Below are 20903 nucleotides of genomic sequence, written 5' to 3'. Positions count from 1 at the left end.
TAATGTTAATTTAATATTAATAGTAAAATTAATCAATTAATATTAAATTAAATGTTACAATATGCATACATTGTAATAGTAATATTGAATAAATTTAAATTAACATACGATAGCAATAAAACTCTAAACCTTATTGTTAATGTTATTTTGGCTACAGAATGAATTTGAGCAGCCTGGAGGAAAATTCCAGAACAGGAGCTCCAGCGCCAATATCCCGAATGGCACATGAGCTGATACACTGAGTAAAATAATGCCTCAGAAAAGTAAGAATTTTGAAAACTAATTCATGAAACAATTTTGCCTAAAATAGATTTTTGTGTCTTAAAATGCATAGAAGTGATAATATGTATGTCAATTATCTCTAAAAGCGGTTTTTCAGTAACGCAAAACAAACACTCCTAGGAAACAAAACAAAGGCATGAAAGGAATTTATCTCAGAGGTAAAAAGAAAACAGAATCTATTCTAAGGATGAATGTTTACTGCAGTATTAATGACAAGACAGAAATTCTGAAGGCAACTAAATGTTTGACTACAGTGCAATTATGATGACACGTAATATCAAGGTAGCCATTTCAAAATGTTATTAAAAATGCTAACAGTATATAAAATGCAAATACAGTATTTGAAAATGTGTTCATTTTACATACACACACACACACACACACACATAAAAATGGCTTCCCTGGTAGCTCTGCCTGCAATTCAAGAGACCTGGGTTCGATCCCTGGGTTGGGAAGATCCCCTGGAGGAGGGAATGGCAACCCACTACAGTATTCTTGCCCAGAGAACCCCATGGACAGTCCATGGGGTCGCAAAGACTCGGACCCCACTGAGAAACTAATGCGCACACATACATATACAACTGGGTGAGAAACGAGAGGTATAATAAACTTATGTAAGCAAATCCACTAAAACTCTACTTCCGTGAAATACTACGAAGAGAATTGGCCTTTTTCCTGTCTTTCAAATTATTTGTGTTATGCACCTTTTTAATAAATAATTACTTTAGAACAGAGCTTTACAGTGCAAAATAGTGAGTGTTTTGAGTGTTTGAGACACAAGACCTCTTTCTAGGAAAGAGGTGAAGACAGGTCAATATCCCTAAAATGATGCAATGTCGGTAGCAGATTTCAGAACGTGATACACACTCCTGGGAACCAGGGGCAACCCATTCAAACCTCAGAACAGCAAGGCATTCGATAAAAAAGAAAGCGTGCATGCGTTTTGTTCAGCTGTTTCCTTAAGAGCAATAGTGTGGCTTGATGGTGACGTTTGCACAAGCATCCCGACAGCTCAGAACTCTTCAATGCAAAGAACAAACATAAAACTCTTAGACAAAAGCACAGGCAGAACACTCTCTGAAATAAATCACAGCAAGATCTTTTTGGATCCACCTCTTAAGAGTAATGAAAATAAAATCAGAAAATAAACAAACGGGACCTAATTAAACTTCAGAGCTTCTGCACAGCAAACAAAAGAATAAAACAAAAAGACAACCTAGAAATGAGAGGAAATATTTGCATATGGCTGATAAAGGCTTAATTTACAAAATACACAAGACAGCTCATAGGCCTCAATATCAACAAACAACCCAATCAAAAATCAGACCTAAAAGGACATTTCTCCAAAGACATGTAGATGGCTAAGAGGAACATGAAAAGATGGTCAGCGTTGCTAATTATTACAGAAACAGAAATCAAAACTACAATGAGTTACCACCTCACACCAGTCAAAACGACTCTCATCAACAAATCTACAAACAATAAATGCTGGAGAGAATGTGGAGAAAAGGGAACTGTCTTGCACTGTTGGTGGGAATGCAAATTGGTACAGTCACTGCAGAGAACAGTCCGGAGGTTCCTAAGAAGACTAGGAACAGAGCTACCATGTGACCCAGCAGTCCCACTCCTGGACATATACCTGGAGAAAACCATCATCTGAAAACATACATGCACCCCACTGCAGCACTATTTACAGTAGTCAAGACATGGTAGCGACCTCAGTGTGCGTCGACAGAGGAATACATATGGTACGCGTACAGACAGAATACTACTCAGCTTCATAAAGAATGAAATAAAGGCCATTTTCAGTAACATGGGTAGGGAGGCAGAGATGATCACAGTAAGGGGAATCAGGGAAAGAAACAGGGTATCACTTCTCTGTGGAATCTAAAAAACAAAAATGATACCGATGAACTTATTTACAAAACAGAAATAGATTTACAGACTTAGAAAGCAAATTGACACTTACCAAAGGGGCCTGGTGAGGGTGGGGGGGAACAGACTGGGAGACTGGCTGGACAGGTACACGCTACTATCTTGAAAATAATTAACAGGGTCCTACTGTATATAGCACAGGGAGATCTGCTCAGTGTAATAACGCAACTGGAAAAAGAATCCATCTGTATATATGTATAACTGAATCTCTTTGGTGTACGCCTGAAACTCACACAACACTGTACATCAACCGTACCCCAATATTAAAATAAAACTCAAGGACAACAATGACTAAGCAAGCATCTGCTCACCTTCGGTCTTCTTCCAGTAGACCTTGACTTGTAGCTGGTTGTCCTGGAAGAACGGAGCCCCGACTTCCAGGAGGCGAGCGGGCCGACGTCTCTGAAGGGGAGGCTGCGTGTGCATCACACTCTTTCTACTTTTCCCGAGCTCTTCTTCTACAAGAGTGCACAACATTCTGATTTACTGGTTAAAAAGCCACATGGAACCTGAGGCTAATCCCAGTGCATCTGATTTCCCTCTGTGATCCTTTCGTATTTAGTGCCTGTTTTTTAAAGTAAGACATAATTCATCCACAGATTCCTTCCTGCCCAGGTTGACCACACTTCCCCCTTCATCACAGGCTGTAATGCAGACCTAAAAGTACGCTGTGTAGATTACACAGAATCCCCACATTTAACTTGGTAAGAAACATACATTCACCAACCTTGATAGATGCTCTGATTTCCGTAATAAGTGGAAATAGTATTTCTCACAATGTATGAATTTTTTTTTGGCACTTGTGAAGAAAGTCAATGAAATAATATTAAAATACCATTTCATGAAAACAATATACTCAGTGGGTTTTCACTGAAGGACCAGAATGTTAGATTCCTCCATCTTGAGAGAGACAGAGGAGAGTTCACATGGCTTAGTAGGAAAGATGCCAAAAATTCCTGGCCTCCAATCTTGCCTTTTGCGGCTCACTGACTTTTAGAAGTTGCACTTGTAGAAATAATGTCCTTTTCTGCTTTCAGAATTCCAAGTACTCCTATGAGATATAACATCTCAACCTGTATTGATGATAAACCAAACCAATAAGCAATGTGAAAAACTTCACTTAAAACTTAGCATTTAGAAAACTAAGATCATGGCATCTGGTCCCATCACTTGATGGCAAATAGGTGGGGAAACAATAGAAACAGTGACAGACTTCATTTTGGGGGGCTCCGAAATCACTGCAGATGGTGACTGCAGCCATGAAATGAAAAGACACTTGCTCCTTGGAAGAAAAGCTATGACCAACCTAGACAGCATATTAAAAAGCAGAGACATTACTTTGCCAACAAAGGTTCGTCTAGTCAAAGCTATGGTTTTTCTAGTAGTCATGTATGGATGTGAGAATTGGACTATAAAGAAAGCTGAGCACTGAAGAATTGATGCTTTTGAACTATGGGGTTGGAGAAGACTCTGGAGAGTCCCTTGTACTGCAAGCAGATCCAACCAGTCCATCCTAAAGGAAATCAGTCCTGAATATTCATTGGAAGGACTGATGCTGAAGCTGAAACTCGAATACTTTGGCCACCTGATGCGAAGAATTGACTCACTGGAAAAGACCCCAATGCTGGGGAAGATGGAAGGCGGGAGGAGAAGGGGACGACAGAGGATGAGATAGTTGGATGGCATCACTGATTTGAGGACGTGAGTTTGAGCAAACTCCGGGAGCTGGTGATGGACAGGGAGGCCTGGCGTGCTGCAGTCCATGGGGTCCCAAAGAACTGGACACGACTGAGCGACTGAACCGAATTGAAGGAGACCCTGCTCTATACCACGAAGAACTCTACCTGATGTTCTGTAATGGTCTATATGAGAAGGCATCTAAAAAGAGGGGATATGCATGTACACATCTAACTGCCTGTTCTGTATAGCAGAAACGAACGCCAATGCTGTAAAATCAACTGTACTCCTATAAAAAGCTTTTGTAGAAGGTTTAAGATTTTTCACAAATCTTAAATGTTTCACAAGCTCACTTATGCATCTAATTCCTTTAATAACCTGTCGTGTTAAGAATTCACTGGCAGATAACCAAGACAGTCTAGACGATTGTTTAACCTCTCTGTGAATATTGTCCTCCTTCGGCCTGTTATATCCCATGGAAATGCTTAGTTTTCACTGTGGACGTAAAAAAGCGTATATATCTCAGGATTGAGCGTCTGCTGCTTTACTGAATGAGTCCAGCGTGAGCATGCGTGGACACGCCCCCCACAGAGGACACGCCCCAGAGGACACACGCCCACACAGAGGACACGCCCACACAGAGAGCACGTGTCCCAGAGGACACGCCCCCACACCAGGGACACGCCCACACCGGGGACACGCCCCCACACAGAGGACACAGTCTAACCTCAGCCCTGGGGGAACGTCCCTCCCTCTGGGCGTGTCCTCCACTTCCAGCAGGAAACAAAAATGGAATATAAAAGTCATTTTTCCACATCCTGAAAATGTATGAGGCCTGATTTATACTCTTTAATAGTCCTGAAACTTAAAGAGAACTGAGTGACTAGGCCGTTTCTCCGGATGTCAAAGTTAAGATGAACTTTACCGAGACTGGGAGCCTTTTCTCTCTGCCCCATTTTTATTTTGCAGAGCTGGAATGTTCTTCCAGCTCCATGAGGCAACTACATCAAGCACTTGGAATCTGTCACCCCTGGAAATGTTCCTCCTGCCTCCCAAGAGAGCAAGTTACGTTTCCATTAAAGATAGTATTATGTCTTTCTTTCCTTCAAGGGACCCTTTTATAAAACTGTGTGAACATGCAGGCTTTGCTTTCATAGAAACATTTATCATTAAAACACCTAGTAGCCTGCAGGCCTGGAAAAACAGCATTCAAAAAGCAATTTATATGCTGACATTTACAGCACTGCTTCCTCTAAAATATAATTTCCCTTGCTTAAACTGGAAAGTTGTAATGAGTCTTTACTTCTGGTTGGTTCATGATGAAAACACATTGTGTTCCTGTCACAGGCGCACATTAGTGTTTATGGGATTATACATCAACATTGGGTTACAAAGCATGTCCTGACACATTCTCAGCTGTGTCCCGCCTAATCCTGTGTAAAGACAGTGTCTGCTGCAGGCCACCCTGAAACCCAAGTAACATGTATTATGACAGGCACTTCGCAGTATCACTTATTTTTTATTTTTATTGTTCTGATCCTTCTGACAGGAATAAGCTAATCCTAGAATAAAGTGGCCTTTGGTAGGTTAAGTATCAGATCTCTGTCTTGGTTAGGTAAAACAGTACACACGTGCTCAGTCATGTCCAAATCTGTAGCCAAAAGTTATGACCAACCTAGACAGCATATTAAAAAGCAGAGACATTACTTTGCCAACAAAGGTCTGTCTAGTCAAGGCTATGGTTTTTCCAGTAGTCATGTGTGGATGTGAGAGTTGGACTATAAAGAAAGCTGAGCGCTGAAGAATTGATGCTTTGGAACTGTGGTGTTGGAGAAGACTCTTGAGTGTCCCTTGGACTGCAAGGAGATCCAACCAGTCCATTCTAAAGGATATCAATCCGGAGTGTTCATTGGAAGGACTGATGTTGAAGCTGAAACTCCAATACTTTGACCACCTGATGTGAAGAGCTGACTCATTCGAAAAGACCCCAACACTGGGAAAGATTAAGGGCAGGAGGAGAAGGGGACGACAGAGGATGACATGGTTTGATGGCATCACTGACTCAATAGAGATGGATTTGGATGGACTCCGGGAGTTTGTGATGGACAGGGAGGCCTGGCGTGCTGCGGTCCATGGGGCTGCAGAGTGTCGGACACGACTGAGCGACTGAGCTGAACTGGACTGTAGCCCACCAGGCTCCTCTGTCCATGGTGTTCTTGGTTGTGGGCAGATACGCATATTAAATGACAGGACTCATACGGCCCCTTCATGGATCACAGCTGTACCAGCCTCTAAAGGGGAAGGAACGCTGTTTATTGGGAAAACCGGAAAGACACCAAAAGGCCAGCTTACTCTGCAGAAGACAGAAATGCCCACCACTGGTAGGAGCAAAACTACAGTCTCAGGAGAATCAGACAGTTACAGGATTTTGGTTTGAGGAGAAATCGGGGAGTGATAAGTTGGGGAAACAGGAAAGCATGAGATCTGGGCAGAAGTGAAGACAGGAATACGTGACAGTCTTGAGAGGAGAAGAAATCTGTGATGCTGGATGCTGTTTTCTAGAGACTCTTCTGACAGTCATCTATAAGAGAGATATGGAAGAAAGACTGGAAACCAATAAGAATTAGGAGATGAATTGTATAAGGAAAGTGGCAGTGACCTGGACAAGGGCAAGAACTGGACAGGGCCCCACGTCACAGGTGACATTAGGAGACCAGGGGATTTTGATTCCTAATGAACTGGATTTCTGGAGAGAGGTAAACTGAGGCATGAAAAACGCCCTCTGCTGACCTCGGGCTCGAACAGAAGGGCTGAGAGACAGGTGCTCTGGGTGGGTGGTGGGCGGGGGGTGTCAGGAGGGCCATGCAGACAAACAGTGGTAAGAAGACGGGAAAAGCGTGGCTTGGAGGACGTTCCAGTTCAAGAACCTGTCAGCCATCCCAGCAGCCGTGCCAGGCGGGCAGCCCAACATACAGCTCTGGTTTCGGGGTTGGGTGGGGGGAGGAGGCGTCGGGTGGGGGGGCCCAGGGTGGCCTGGGCACACGGACGGCAGGACACCCATGGGACTGACTGCAGTCTCCAAGGGCGGGGAGTGCTTCCCCCTGCTTCATTCCCCACCCCACCCCCATTCCCCACGCTGGTTCTCTGCACACACAGCGCTCTGTTCCAGCGCTGCACGCGTGCAGTGTGATGACCGGTGCTCCATGGAGCACCCACACTGCAGGGCCTGGGAGAAGGCTGGTAGGCTCAGTGCCTACCGCCACATCAGTCTGTCTGCCTCCATGATTCCCCTGCAGCTTTCTGCACCATGGGCTAGTCTCTCTGTTATCCTAGCCACGCGTTTACAGACTCCACACTGGGCTCTCGGAAGGCCGACATCAAGTGCGTCTAATGCAGTAACATGTACGTGAGTTCGTGTGAATACATGAAGACACAGTATTACATAGAATACACAGAAATACATAGTACATACAGACTGTATAATGTACACATACACATACTCTATATACTGTATATACTCATTTAAATATATACTTTTTGCTATGTATATGACATATATACTCTATTGCAATTATACTCTAGTGCAATCTATGATAGTATAATATAGTAACTATTCCCATAGTTAGACGCAGTTTGATGAATTAATCAAAGTGTGCAAGCTGCTCAGTCGTGTCCAACTCTTTGCGACCCTATGGGCTATGCAGCGCATGGAATTCTCCAGGCCAGAATCCTGGAGTGAGTAGCCTTCCCCTTCTCCAGGGGATCTTCCCAATCCAGGGATTGAACCCAGGTCTCCTGCATTGCAGGTAGGTTCTTTACCAGCGGGGCCACCAGGGAAGCCCAGGAATACTGGATGAATGAATGTAGAACTGCATTTAAAGAAATTAGTGAATGCTGGGTACAGCCACTATGGTACAGTATGGAAGTTCCTAAAAAAACTGAAAGTAGAACTATCATATGATCCAGCTACCCCATTCCTGGGCATGTATCCAGATAAAAGTATAATCCAAAAAGGTACATGCACCTCTACATTCACTGCAGCACTATTCACAACAGCCAACACATGTGAAACAGCCCAAAGGCCCATCAACACAGGGAATGGATAAAGAAGATGAAGTACATATAGACAGTGGAATATTACCCATGAAAAAGAATGAACCAGTGCTGTTTGCAGTGACATGGATGGACCTAGTGATGATCATACTAAGTGAATTAAGTCTGACAAAGAAAGATGAATACTGTATGATATCCCTTGCTTGTGGAATCTAAAATATGACAGTAATGAACTTACCTATGAAGCAGAAACAGACCCACAGCCACTGAGAACAGACTGGTGATTACCAAGGGGGCAGGTGATGGGGAAGGATGGAGTGGGAGGGTTGGGGTTAGCAGTTGTGAGCTTTGATATGGAGAATGGATAAGCAGCAAGGTCCTACTGGTATCGCAGGAAACTATATTCAATATCCTGTGATAAACCATCATGGCAAAGAATATACTTTCTAAAATGTACATATATATATATATATAACTGAAATGACTTTTCTCTACAGCAGAAAATTGCCACACGTTGTAAATCAACTACACTTCAATAAAAAAAAAAACTTCTTTAAAAAAAATCAATGAAGTTATTAAATGTTCAGAAATGTTTCCGTGAGAATTTTTACATAAAAGTTGTAGGGTACCCAGACTTACACACAGAAATAGTGGACTTTTCAAATCCATTTAATCTCCCAAAGGACCATTTCTGAAATAGGTGGGAAGCTCTGTCTCAAGAAGTCTTTTGGAAAACACCGTTTCAAGTGGACCTGCTCCTTTGGATCCCACTATCTTCTAGGTGGTACAAGATAATTAGGGCTATTCAAGTGGCTCAGTCAGTGGTTAAAGCATCCGCCTGCCAATGCAGGAGACACAGGTTCCATCCCTGGGTCGGGAAGATCCCCTGGAGAAGGAAATGGCAACCCACTTCAGCATCCTTGCCTGGAGAATCCCATGGACAGAGGAGCCCATGGGGGTCACAGAGTTGGACATGACTAAGCATGCACGCAAGCTCAAGGAAGGTGGTTATGGACAATCCCTGCATCTAACTTAGAGGAGCCAGCCTCAATTCAGTTCAGTTCAGTCATTCAGTCGTGTCTGACTCTTTGCGACCCCATTAACCGAAGCATGCCAGGCTTCCCTGTTCATCACCAACTCCTGGAGTTTACCCAAACTCACGTCCACTGAACCGGTGATGCCATCCAACCATCTCATCTTCTGTCGTCCCCTTCTCCTCCCACCCTCAATCTTTCCCAGCATCAGGGTCTTTTCCAGTGAGTCAGCTCTTCGCATCACGTGGCCAAAGTACTGGAGTTTCAGCTTCAACCTACTCTTTCCTAAATTCTAGACACTTTGTCACACCATCCTGGTCGGACCCAGGCCTGGATCCGTGACAAAAGGCAGACCCTGTGAGCCTGGGGCAGCAACACTCGCAGAGATGCCTGTGGCCTCTCCTGGGCTGGCCTTCCATCAGCCCGGCCCCAGGAGCCTCCCCACGGCCCTGCCCGCCACTCCCCAGCTGTCAGCAAAAGCCAGACACACCACATCACCCAACATCTGGCTCAGAGAAGAGGGTCTCGTACGCCCTTCCTCTCTCTGTACTAAGTTCATGGTCATAGACGAGCTTGGAAACACTGGGGCCTAGGACGTGGGAGTGGGGTGACGTGGTCACTGCTCCCAGTGCATTACTGGGTAACCTTCTGCAGGAATTGTGACCACAGTGTGAAACCCACACACAAAAAAAAGGGGTTGAAAGCCTCAAATGCGTGTGGCATTTGAGGAGGGAATCAACAGTTTCTGAGAGTTTAGCTACAAGGAACCTCCTCGAAGACCAGTACACCTGTGCGTGAAGACCCGATTGTGTGAACACAGGCATTTGCTGGAATGAGACACCTTCTTAAGTTTCCATTGTGACACCACGACTACCTATGAAACAGATAAAAGTCATACAGAAAGCTCTGAGGCAGGGCTTCCCTGGTGGCTCAGTGATCAAAGAATCCGCCTGCCAAAGCAGGAGACACGTGTTTGCTCCCCAGTCTGGGAAGATCCCACACATCGTGATTCCATGCTAAGCCCATGTATCACAACTAGTGAGCCTGTGTGCCCTAGAACCCATGGTCTGCAACGAGAAGCCAGCACCAAGAGAAGCCCCTGCACCTTAACTAGACAATACTCCCTGCTTGCCGCTACTAGAGAAAAGGCCTCACACCTACAAAGACCCAGCACAGACACATTAAAAAAAAAAACCAGTAAAAAATAAGGATACATTTGCATAAGGAGCCAGATTCATGTCAATATTGGCATCTGCTAGGATGAGACACCTTTTCTTCCAAAGTTTCCATTAGAATAAGGACCCCAAATCATGTCAATATCAGCATCCGCTAGGATGAGACACCTTTTCTTCCAAAGTTTCCATTAGAATAAGGACCCCAAATCATGTCAATATCAGCATCCGCTAGGATGAGACACCTTTCCTTCCAAAGTTTCCATTAGAATAAGGACCCTGAATCATGTCAATATTAGCATCTGCTACGATGAGACACCTATCTCTCTGAAGTTTCCATTAGAATAAGGACCCTGAATCATGTCAATATCAGCATCTGCTAGGATGAGACACCTTTCCTTCTGAAGTTTCCATTAGAATAAGGACCCCGAATCATGTCAATATTAGCATCTGCTACGATGAGACACCTTTCTCTCTGAAGTTTCCATTAGGATAAGGACCCTGAATCATGTCAATATCAGCGTCTGCTAGGATGAGACACCTTTCCTTCTGAAGTTTCCATTAGAATAACACTGAATCATGTCAACATGAGCATCTGCTAGAATGACACACCTTTTCTTCTGAAGTTTCCATTACGACACCAGAACACTGCACGTGAAATAGACAAAGATGGCGAGGAAGACGCCAAGGTCACACGTGCGCACGTGCTGGTTCACAGGACACAGTCGCACGCGAGCTGGGAGGAAGACCTGCCCGGTGAAGACGGGAAGTGAGGGACCGGAGCCGTGCACACTCACTGTTGCGGGCGGCGTGCGCAGACGTGAACCGCAGGGACACCTTGGCGCTCTTGAGGCGCGTCTGGCCCCAGTACGCGATGGCTTGCAGCTCCACAGTGTAGTCGCAGCCCAGCTGCAGCGGCTCCAGGGTCACCGAGTTCTGAGACTGCAGGCGGAGGGGAGACGAGACTGCGTCACAAGCCGCCCGCGCCCTGGGCCTCCCGCCAGAGGTCCCGGGTCCTTGGGGAGCCCGCCCGCTCCCGCCTGACCTCCACCCGGACTCACATCACAGAACCTTCTACAGTCGTGCCGTGGATCCAAGTAAACGTCACGCAAAAGCATCTTTTCCTTTTTTTTGGACAACTGTGTCACTAATCCCATTATCGGACGCTCTGCAGTCACGTGAGGGTGAATAACTCACTCCTAGAGAGTTCTAGGACTGTGTGTGTGTGTGTGAATCATGTGCCACTGGCAGGATGTGTGTGCGTGCGCGCATGTGTGTGTCCCTCACTCCTTCCTGGACGGCAGCTGACAGACACAGCGAGAGCCCTTTATAACAGACTAGCAGAGGCTCTCGTCAGCGCACGCGTGCAAAGACCCAGCGAACTGACATTCCCCGACATGGGAACTGGATCTCCCCGATATGGATCCTCCATCTTCTATGAGAAAATTTCCACCGAAAGTCGTTAAGAAAAATCAACCTGCCAGAATGCTTTTTAAAGCACGTTTTCATGGCTTGTGGGTATGATAATAAGGTCCCTTATAAGAACTGGAAATTAAAGAGAGATAAGCTAGTGGTCTTAGGATTCAAACATTTGCCAAAAGGGAGTACACGGGCAGTTCCGTGGTGGTACACTGGCTAGGATTCGATGGTTTCAGGGTTGGGGCCAGGGTCTGGGTCCCTGTGGGGGAACACACACGGCAAATGCAACAGGACACACAGACATGCACCGTGCAAATGACACAGGGCACATGTACACGCACAGCCCGCAAATCGCACAGGATACACACACATATACACCCATCCTGCAAATGGCACAGAATACCCACACACACACATCCCACAAAAGGCATAGGATACACACACACACACGCCCATCCTGCAAAAGGCCCAGGATACACGCACATGAACACATCCTGCCAGGCACACAATTCAAACACATACACAATCCTAGAACTGGCATAAAATACACACACACACACACAGAGACACATATATCCTACAAATGGCATAGAATACACAAACACAAACACACATATCCTACAAATGGCTGAAGACACACACACACAGCAAACAGCACAAAATACACACAGACACACATCTTGCAAATGGCACTCACACACACACGCACAAACATCCTGCAAAAGGCACAGGATTCACACACACACACACACACACAGATATCCTGCAAGTGATACGGGAAACACCCACACACCTTCTGGGATCACAGGATACGCACACAGACACACACATCTTGTAAATGGCACAACATATACACACAGACACACACACACACACACACATCCTGCAAATGGTAGAGAATACACAGGCATACCCTGCAATGGTGAGGAAACACATACACTCTGCAAACGGCACAGGATACACACACACACACACATCCTGCAGATGCACAAAATACACACATACACACACACACACGATCTCCTTTTAGTCTAGGGGCCATCTGATACCCCAGGTACTATATATACGCTGCTGCTGCTAAGTCACGTCAGTCATGTCCGACTCTTAGCAACCCCATGGACCTCAGCCTACCAGGCTCCTCCATCCATGGGATTCTCCAGGCAAGAGTACTGGAGTGGGTTGCCATTGCCTTCTCCATATATACACTATACATGTACTATACGTACACTATACATGCATTTATTTTATCATGTCACAGTCTGATTGCCCCTTCTGTGATTTCCCATCTTTATCTCTTTCAGCACTTTCTATGAGATAAGCACCCATTATCAGTTATCACTTGTTGCAGAGTGCCACGAAATAAAACCTGGAACTGTCAGAAAGTTTCTTACAAATAAACCAAAACAGCATCGCAGCTGGATATCAGTGAGGTGGATGGGTAGAGACATGTTTGACGATCCTCCATGGCACAGATATTAGAATGTTCATTTTTATTAAAACTTGCTATCTTTTTAAAGCAATTTTTAACATTGATTTATGGAATTCAACCTTATAAATTAGAGGGGAAGTTGTTCATCTATGTTTTGTAACAACAAGATAAAGGAGTGTATACTAAAAGGACATGTTTTTATACAATTAAGCATGTCACACAATGCAAAATGTTCAGTGTTATGGAGATCTCATTGCATGAAATGTTTCAATTTCTCGCTATATGGATAATGAGCCATCCCACGTCCTTTTAATCAATGAGAAACATATATTGTCAAACATACATCTTGTAAACTGTTTCCAGCTCCAGCAATGACATTACCGATGGGAGCACCTTGCAATATACAACACAAAAGGTACGAACTTTAACTCCCCAATTCAGAAGGATTGCTTAAAAAAAACAAAAAGCAAACCTCAATGTCAAGGACATTTTGAATTGTACCATTTTCAGTGACTAGACAGGTAAGATGGACATCATTCCAGTCCCTTTGATTTCTAGCGTTTGTGCCGGCCCTTTGGATATGAGTAAGTCAACAGATGACATTCAAGCGTTCTCAACCTAAAATGTCCCGGGCTGAATGGCCAGTGTGGTCCTCTGATTGCTGACCCTCCTCGGTCAGTGGAAAAAGATGGGAATTCATCCCTCATCCACCCCTCTTCTGGGCTCACCGGAGGCTGTTCTTAAACTGGGAGCCTTGAGTTCAACCCCTCCATGAGACGCCGGGCCCCCTCCCCAGAATGGGCACTTACCCCATCTGTGGTCTTCCTCCTCTTCTTCTTGGTCGGCACAAGGGACTTGCCACTGACCGTCCAGCTCCAGAAGACTTTGTAGTGGTGCACCGGGATGTCTGGTTCCTCGGGGACATCCCACGCGATGGTCACGGCCACGCTTCCGTCACTGTGGATGGTGGAGTTCGCCAGCCGGAGGTTGGCTGGGGCAGGGGGTGCGGACGGATCTGAAATCGCAGGAGACAGAGTTCAGTGTCGAGGATGACCACGAAAGCACCACTGACTCCATGGACAGGAGTTTGAGCAAACTCCAGGAGACGGCAAAGGACAGGGGAGCCTGGTGTGCTGCCTGGCCATGGGGTCACAGAGAGTCGGGCACGACTGAGTGACTGAACAACTACCACGGAAGCACCATTTCTGCACATGTAATGACTACAGGGTCAACGCAGGAACAGTGCCCTTTACATGTAGGATAGCTGAAAATAAGCACTTCGGTGCAGTTCAGTCGCTCAGTCGTGTCTGACTCTTTGCAACCTCATGGACCACAGCACACCAGGCCTCCCTGTCCATCACCAACTCCCAGAGTTTACCCAAATTCATATCCATCGAGCGGATGATGCCATCCAAGCATCTCATCCTCTGTTGTCCCCTTCTCCTCCTGCCTTCAGTCTTTCCCAGCATTAAGAACCACTTTTTAAGCCTCAAATTGAAATACAGTCTACAGAACAGTAGTGAAAGTCGCTCAGTTGTGTCCGACTCTTTGCAACCCCATATTCTCCAGGCCAGAGTGGGTAGCCTTTCCCTTCTCCAGGGGAATCTTCCAAACACAGGGATTGGACCAGGGTCTCCTGCATTGCAGGTGGATTTTTTTTTTTTTTTTTTACCAAATGAGCTATCAGGGAAGCCCACTGAATGATAAGACATATGCCTTTGGACCATGTTTGTAATCTAGGTAGTTTCACACCACTACAACCCTGCCAAATTTTCACTGTACTGAAATTGACAAAATTCTGTAAAACACAGTCAAATTCTTTTCAGGTTGGGTGACATTAAACACATCAGCAATGGTGAAATACCTTTGAAAATTCTGAAAAGAAAAAAACAGCAATCCAGGGCCAACTCACACAAATAAGTTTTCATCCGACTGGACCTGGAGCTTAATATCCTTTAGTCCAAAGTTAAGAGCCACATGGACACATCAGCAAAAACAAACCATTTTTTTTTTAAATCCACATTACAAATGGGATGACAGATGGCTAACATGTTTGTCATTTCACTGTTTCTCATTTGTTGCATAAACCTGGACCTTCTCAGCTATCAAGAGAGACCAGGTCCTAGAACAACTCCCCCGGCACCCCGACGAATCTCCTTTTGAGATATGTATATGAGGATGACTAAGTATGTGTGAAATTGGGGGTCCTTCCCTCATTTTTTTGCCATGTGCGTGTACATCTCAGTTGCTTCAGTCGTGTCCAACTCTTTGTGACCCTATAGACTGTAGCCTGCCAGGCTCCTTTGTCCATGGGATTCTCCAGGCAAGGATACTGGAGTGGGTAGCCTTTTTCTTCTCCAGGGGAATCTTCCAGGCCCAGGGATCAAACCCGAGTCGCTTATGTCTGCTGCATTGACAGGTGGATTCTTTATCACTAGCGCCACCTGGGAAGCCCAGAAACTGAGCAAATATAGATGCCGCTCACCACAAAGGACTTATAGATGGTTTTGCTTCAAGACGCCTGCCCAATAGTTCTAACACCATCTGTATCAGAGGCACAAAGAAGCTAACTCGATATAAATGAAGAAGACAGGGGGAAATACTCATGTTTTTATTCTCAGGATGCTTTGCGTTTTTGGAATGATGGAGACATGAATTATTATTTTCTTAAATCTATTGCTTTCCTGTAAGATAGCTAAGTTCTGGAGGTTTGGTGGATTATTATTATTATTTTTTTAAGTTTTGTAATTGCTTTTCTAGGCTAATCACTAATCCAAAGCACATTACATGGTATTTTTGACCAAGTGGTTCTCAAACAATCAACATTAGGAACCTTCCGGGAGGGCCCAAGACACATACTGAGATAATGCTATTTCAGGGAGTCCTGGGAGGGCCCAGAAATATATTTATGTGAAATATAGTTTTATATAAAATAACTGTTGTTGTTGTTTAGACACTGAGCTATGTCTGACTCTCTGCAGCACCATGGACTGTAGCCTGCCAGACTCCTCTGTCCATGGGATTCTTGAGGCAAGAATATTGGAGTGGGTTGCCGTGTCCTTCTCCAGGGGAATCTCCCTGACCCAGGGATCGAACGTATGTCTCCTGCCTGGGCAGACGGATTCTTTACCACTGAGCCACTTGGGAAACTGCCAACACCAGAGTCTCAGTCCCTCCAGTCCTTACTCCCCACCACAGACACCCCATCTCAGGAAATGCACACTCCTCCTTCCCACAGCTCCCGCCCCAAACCTCGAGGCTGTATCCTTCCTGAGCTCTCACTGATCAGCTCCCATGGGCATATCAATACTGTAGAGTCTGTCTGGCCTCCCACTGTCTCTACCAGGATAACATCCCGGGCCCAAGACAACTTCCTCTCTCCCTGATGATTGTGAAGGCCTGTCTGAGCCTTTCTCGGCATGGCAGCTGGTGAGTCATTTTTTATTTATTTATTTTTATTTATTTGGCTTCCCTGGTAGCTCAGCTGGTAAAGAATCCTGCAATGCAGGAGACCCTGGTTCAATTCCTGGGTTGGGAAGATCTGCTGGAGAAGGGATAGGCTACCCACTCCAGTATTCTTTTATTTCTCTTTATGTCTCATTTATTTTGTTTTTAAACTTATTTGTATTTCTTTGGCCATGCCGGGTCTTCGTTCCGGCATGTGGTATCTTTAGTTGGGACATGGGAACTCATAGTTGTGGCAGGTGGGACCCAGTTCCCCGAGCGGGGATTGAACATGGGCCCCGTGCATTGGGAACACAGACTCTTAGCTACTAGACCACCAGGGAAGTCCCAGCTGGTGATTCTTCATGACACAATTCAGAAGCTCTCATTGCCTATCCCACCCCACCCCCCCAAAGAGATGGCAGCCTCCCCAAAGCCCTGTGCGTTCCTGCCACACATAACATCCTGATTCTGCTTCCCTGTCCCTGCTCCTCCTGCTGCTCTGGCCACGCTCGTTCCCAGGTTACTTCCTAGAGATGAAACCAGGAGCTACTGAAGCTCTTCCTATGGTTGTTGAGCCTCAACGCCTCCCCAACGCAGCCCTGACCTGACTGTTCACCTACTGCGGGTCGACCAGATGTCTCACTATTCAAGTCCATTAGCAGAATATCGCCACAGTTTCCTCCCGCCTTCTTATTCTCTGAGGCCCTTAGAACCAAATCTGTGGCGTGATTCAATCCTGAACCTACAGCAGGTCACTGCAGACCCTTCTCGGAGGAAGCTGGTCTTCAAGCTCATCACCGCTTCGCAGCAAAAGAAAAATTAAAACATGTAAAGATAATCACAGCCATTCACATTTTCAACGATGCACCTGGATGCCTATGTGCTGAAAATACACAGTTAACGCTTCCAGAAATTCGAAGTTCACAGCAAAAGCTCAAAATCATCTACATTTCTAAAGAAAATTCCCAGTTTAGGAAAGCCAACTGGTGGTATTTCATCATTTCCTTAATCTACTTCATTCATTCTATCATTACTCACTGCCCTAGAAAAATATCTCATGACTTACATGTGACTGCAATAGTCCAGGATAGCATCACCTAGTTTGTGAAACATGAAACAACATAATTGATGAAATGGCATTAGGAAATTATGCTTTAAGTAAAGGAACGAATAGTATTTGGCTCCAAGCTTTTTCCCTGGTGGCTCAAATAAGAAAGAATCTGCCCGCAATGCAGGAGACCCAGGTCCAATCCCTGGGCAAGGAATACCTGCCTGGAGAAGGGAATGGCAACCCACTGCAGTCTTCTTGCCTGGAGAATCCCATGGACAGAGGAGCCTGGTGGGTACAGTCCATGGGGTCACAGAGAGTCAGACATGACCGAGTGACTGACTCTTGCACTTTCACATTCTCTTAAACATAAGGCCCAATTCAGTGTTCAGAATACCAAGATGGCATATTCCCATAACGAAGATAAGACACTCCAATCTCTTCCTCCCCCCGCCCCCGCCCCCAAATAATCACTTTAAAATTACAGAGCCAAGAGGTAATAGCAGAGGTGATGTGTTTATCAGCCCCAATCAGTCTCTGTAAACCAGCTCTTCCTTTATCTGTTTAGTCACGGAAGACTTCAGACGAGAATCTGTCTGCCCTTCTAAGCTGAAGGATTTCAATCAGTCCCAACAAATTTCCACGTTGCAGCCATCCATGGCCTTGTGAAGTGGTTCCCTACATTGTGAAATGAAGTATATTCACATTGTTGAGATGTACAAGATCTTTTCTTTCAATTTACATAATGTCTGGATTAAACGAAAAGTTTTAAATGCAGTTGGAAGTCTGTGGAAAACAATTATGTACATATAGCTGATGCCACAGTATGATAAAGACTTACAGGATTCTGTAAGCTACTTTTTTGGCGAGGTTTTTTTTTTTTTTTTTCCTAAACTGGTAAGGATCGTTCAACCTTCTGACCCATAGTTTTGAGCTGGTGAAGTGACCTGCCTGAGGTCACGTAACTGGTGGCAGTCAGAAGTGAGAAAGATGGGGAGGGGAGACAGAGGGGCTAAGACTCTCATACCCCTGCATATCTGCATTTATTACTCTGTAAAAACCTTATGGTTCCCGGGGGGAAGGATGGGGGAAGGGACAGTCAGGGAGTCTGGGATGGACGTGGACACTGCTGTATTTGGCATGAAGAACCAGCAAGGACCTGCTGGACAGCACAGGGAAGTCTGCTCAATGCCATGTGGTAGCCTGGATGGGAGGGGAGTTTGGGGCAGAATGGATACATGTACATGTATGGCTGAGTCTCTTTACTGTCCATCTGAAACTATCACAATATTGTTAATAAGCTATACCCCAATACAAACTAAAAAGTGCTTTTTAAAAAAAGCAGCCATAGACTTATTAAAAAAGACCCTGATGCTGGGAAAGATTGAAGGCAGGAGGAGAAGGGAGTGACAGAGAATGAGATGGTTGGATGGCATCATGACTCAATGGACATGAGTTTGAGCGAACTCCAAGAAATAGTGAAGGACAGGGAAGCCTGGAGTGCTATAGTCCATGGGGTCGCAAACAGTTGGACATGACTGAATGACTGAACAACAACCACAAAATTGACAACATGGCAACAAACGAGCGTGGCTCTGTGCTAATGAAACGCTATTTGCAGAAACAAGTAGCAGGCCAAACGTGGACCACGGGCCACAGAGTGCCAACCCCGAGTCAGCCTTTCTAAAGCAATGACACCATTTAGTCTCTTGAAACTGGTCATAAAAGTGTTAGTCATTCAGTTGTGTCCAATTCTTTGCAACCCCATGGACCACAGCCCTCCACGCTCCTCTGTCCATGGGATTCTCCAGGCAAGAATACTGGAGTGGGCTGCCATTTCCTTCTCCAAGTGATCTTCCCAACCCAGGGATCAAATCCAGGTCTCGTAAGTGGTGCTTATTTCTAATGAGCATATGGCTGTAGTTTGTTTTTGAAATATTGGCATCGTGTTCCCATTTTACAGATGAGGAAACTGAGGATCAGAGTTTCATTCACTTGTTTGGGAATGTAGTGTGAGAGGGCCAGAGTCACCTCACAAGATGAGAGCTTCCTTGAGGCTTAAATGAGAGCATTTCCCCCCCATCCCACTTCTCTTTCTGCCTCATCCACTCCCTCTTTATAAGCTTCCCAGTCATCTACAGAAACACATCTCATGGGGCAGGAAGCAAACACACCCTCAGAGATAAATGGAAGAGGAAGGCATTGTTAGCTCCTTTTACAATTTGCGTGATTTCCAGGGCAAGATACATTCAGTATTTAGTAGGACTATCTAAATTCAGCCTTGAAAACAGTTTCTTTTATTAACAACTCTATGTAGTGCTTTTGGCAAAGGAAGATGGAACACTTGGATTTCAGAAGAAAGATTTACGGTTTCCTCTCTGAACCTTTCGTAGTTAATTCCACCAGCAAAAAGTAAGAGGCACAATGTTGGAACAACCTAGTGCCTACGATGCGGAAAGTGCCAGATGAAATCACTTGTTGCCCCTGGAGAAATGCAGGTCCATTATTGCACTGACATGAAATCCCATGAGAAAGGAGCCCTTCCTCTGTCCTACCCGGGGAGAAAGGCCATCACCTACTGTGAGCCAGGCACCTCAAGGTGTCCCAGCAATGCCAGTGTTTACATAAAGAAACCCACCTCCACATTTGCACAGAAAACCAGTGTGCAAATGGCAACAAAGAGACCTTTAGATGATCATGCTGCAGAAGACAAGCTTCATATAATATCACTTACATGTGGAACCTAAAGAACTGATGCTTTCAAATTGTGGTGCCGGAGAAGACTCTTGAGAGTCCCTTGGACTGCAAGGAGATCCAACCAGTCCATCCTAAAGGAAATCAACCCTGATTATTCATTGGAAGGACTGATGCTGAAGCTGAAGCTTCAATACTTTGGCCCCTCGATATGAGGAGCCGACTCATTAGAAAAGACCCCGATGCTGGGAAAGATTGAAGGCAGGAGGAGAAGGGGACGACAGAGGATGGGATGGTTGGATGGCATCACTGATGCGATGGACATGAGTTTAAGCAAACACTAGGAGATGGTGATGGACGGGGAGGCCTGGCGTGCTGCAGTCCATGGAGGCGCAAAGAGTTGAACATGAGCTAGTGACTGAGCAACAACCACAGCCCTTAGCCGCATGCTGAAAGAATTGGCTTCAGCTGCTTAGTGGGTCTGTGAGGGTCCCACCATTCTGTGATGCGTCTTTAGTGACGACACTAGAATCTACCACGAATTCCAGGCGTGTGTTTTTTGCTTCAGACGTGCATTCTGCAATGCTGAATGCTGGGCACGTTTGTAAAACCAAGCAATAGAACGATTTAATGGTGAGTGCGGGGATTGCCCAAACGGTGCACCTTCATTCAACGAAAGCCCATTTCGACTGACGGAGAGAGGGCTAATCCGA

At 45.4% G+C, this 20903-nt stretch overlaps 1 protein-coding gene and 1 long non-coding RNA gene across 5 annotated transcripts in view; one reads left to right on the top strand and one right to left on the bottom strand.

The window, feature by feature from the left end:
* Nucleotides 1-20903, bottom strand: part of ANOS1 (anosmin 1) — a 199561-nt gene that overhangs the window by 20914 nt on the left and 157744 nt on the right. For all 3 annotated transcript variants that reach the window (XM_070462127.1, XM_070462124.1, XM_070462125.1), the window contains 3 exons: nt 13811-14016; nt 10951-11095; nt 2529-2675 (listed from right to left, as the gene is read on the bottom strand). In XM_070462127.1, the coding sequence (XP_070318228.1) occupies nt 2529-2675; nt 10951-11095; nt 13811-14016 (498 nt within the window). The remainder of the gene's footprint in view (nt 1-2528; nt 2676-10950; nt 11096-13810; nt 14017-20903) is intronic.
* LOC110125782 (uncharacterized) overlaps nt 1-20903 on the top strand; it is a 227480-nt gene that overhangs the window by 186570 nt on the left and 20007 nt on the right. Inside the window, exon 4 of one of the 2 annotated variants that reach the window (XR_011485874.1) lies at nt 158-263. This is a non-coding gene — a long non-coding RNA (uncharacterized lncRNA). Of the gene's footprint in view, nt 1-157; nt 2536-20903 lie in introns of those variants that run through there. The other variant, XR_011485873.1, reaches the window with a different exon arrangement.

Source organism: Odocoileus virginianus, chromosome Y (genome assembly GCF_023699985.2).
Source record: "Odocoileus virginianus isolate 20LAN1187 ecotype Illinois chromosome Y, Ovbor_1.2, whole genome shotgun sequence".
Lineage (NCBI taxonomy): Eukaryota > Metazoa > Chordata > Mammalia > Artiodactyla > Cervidae > Odocoileus > Odocoileus virginianus.
This window is presented reverse-complemented; position numbering and strand designations above follow the sequence as displayed.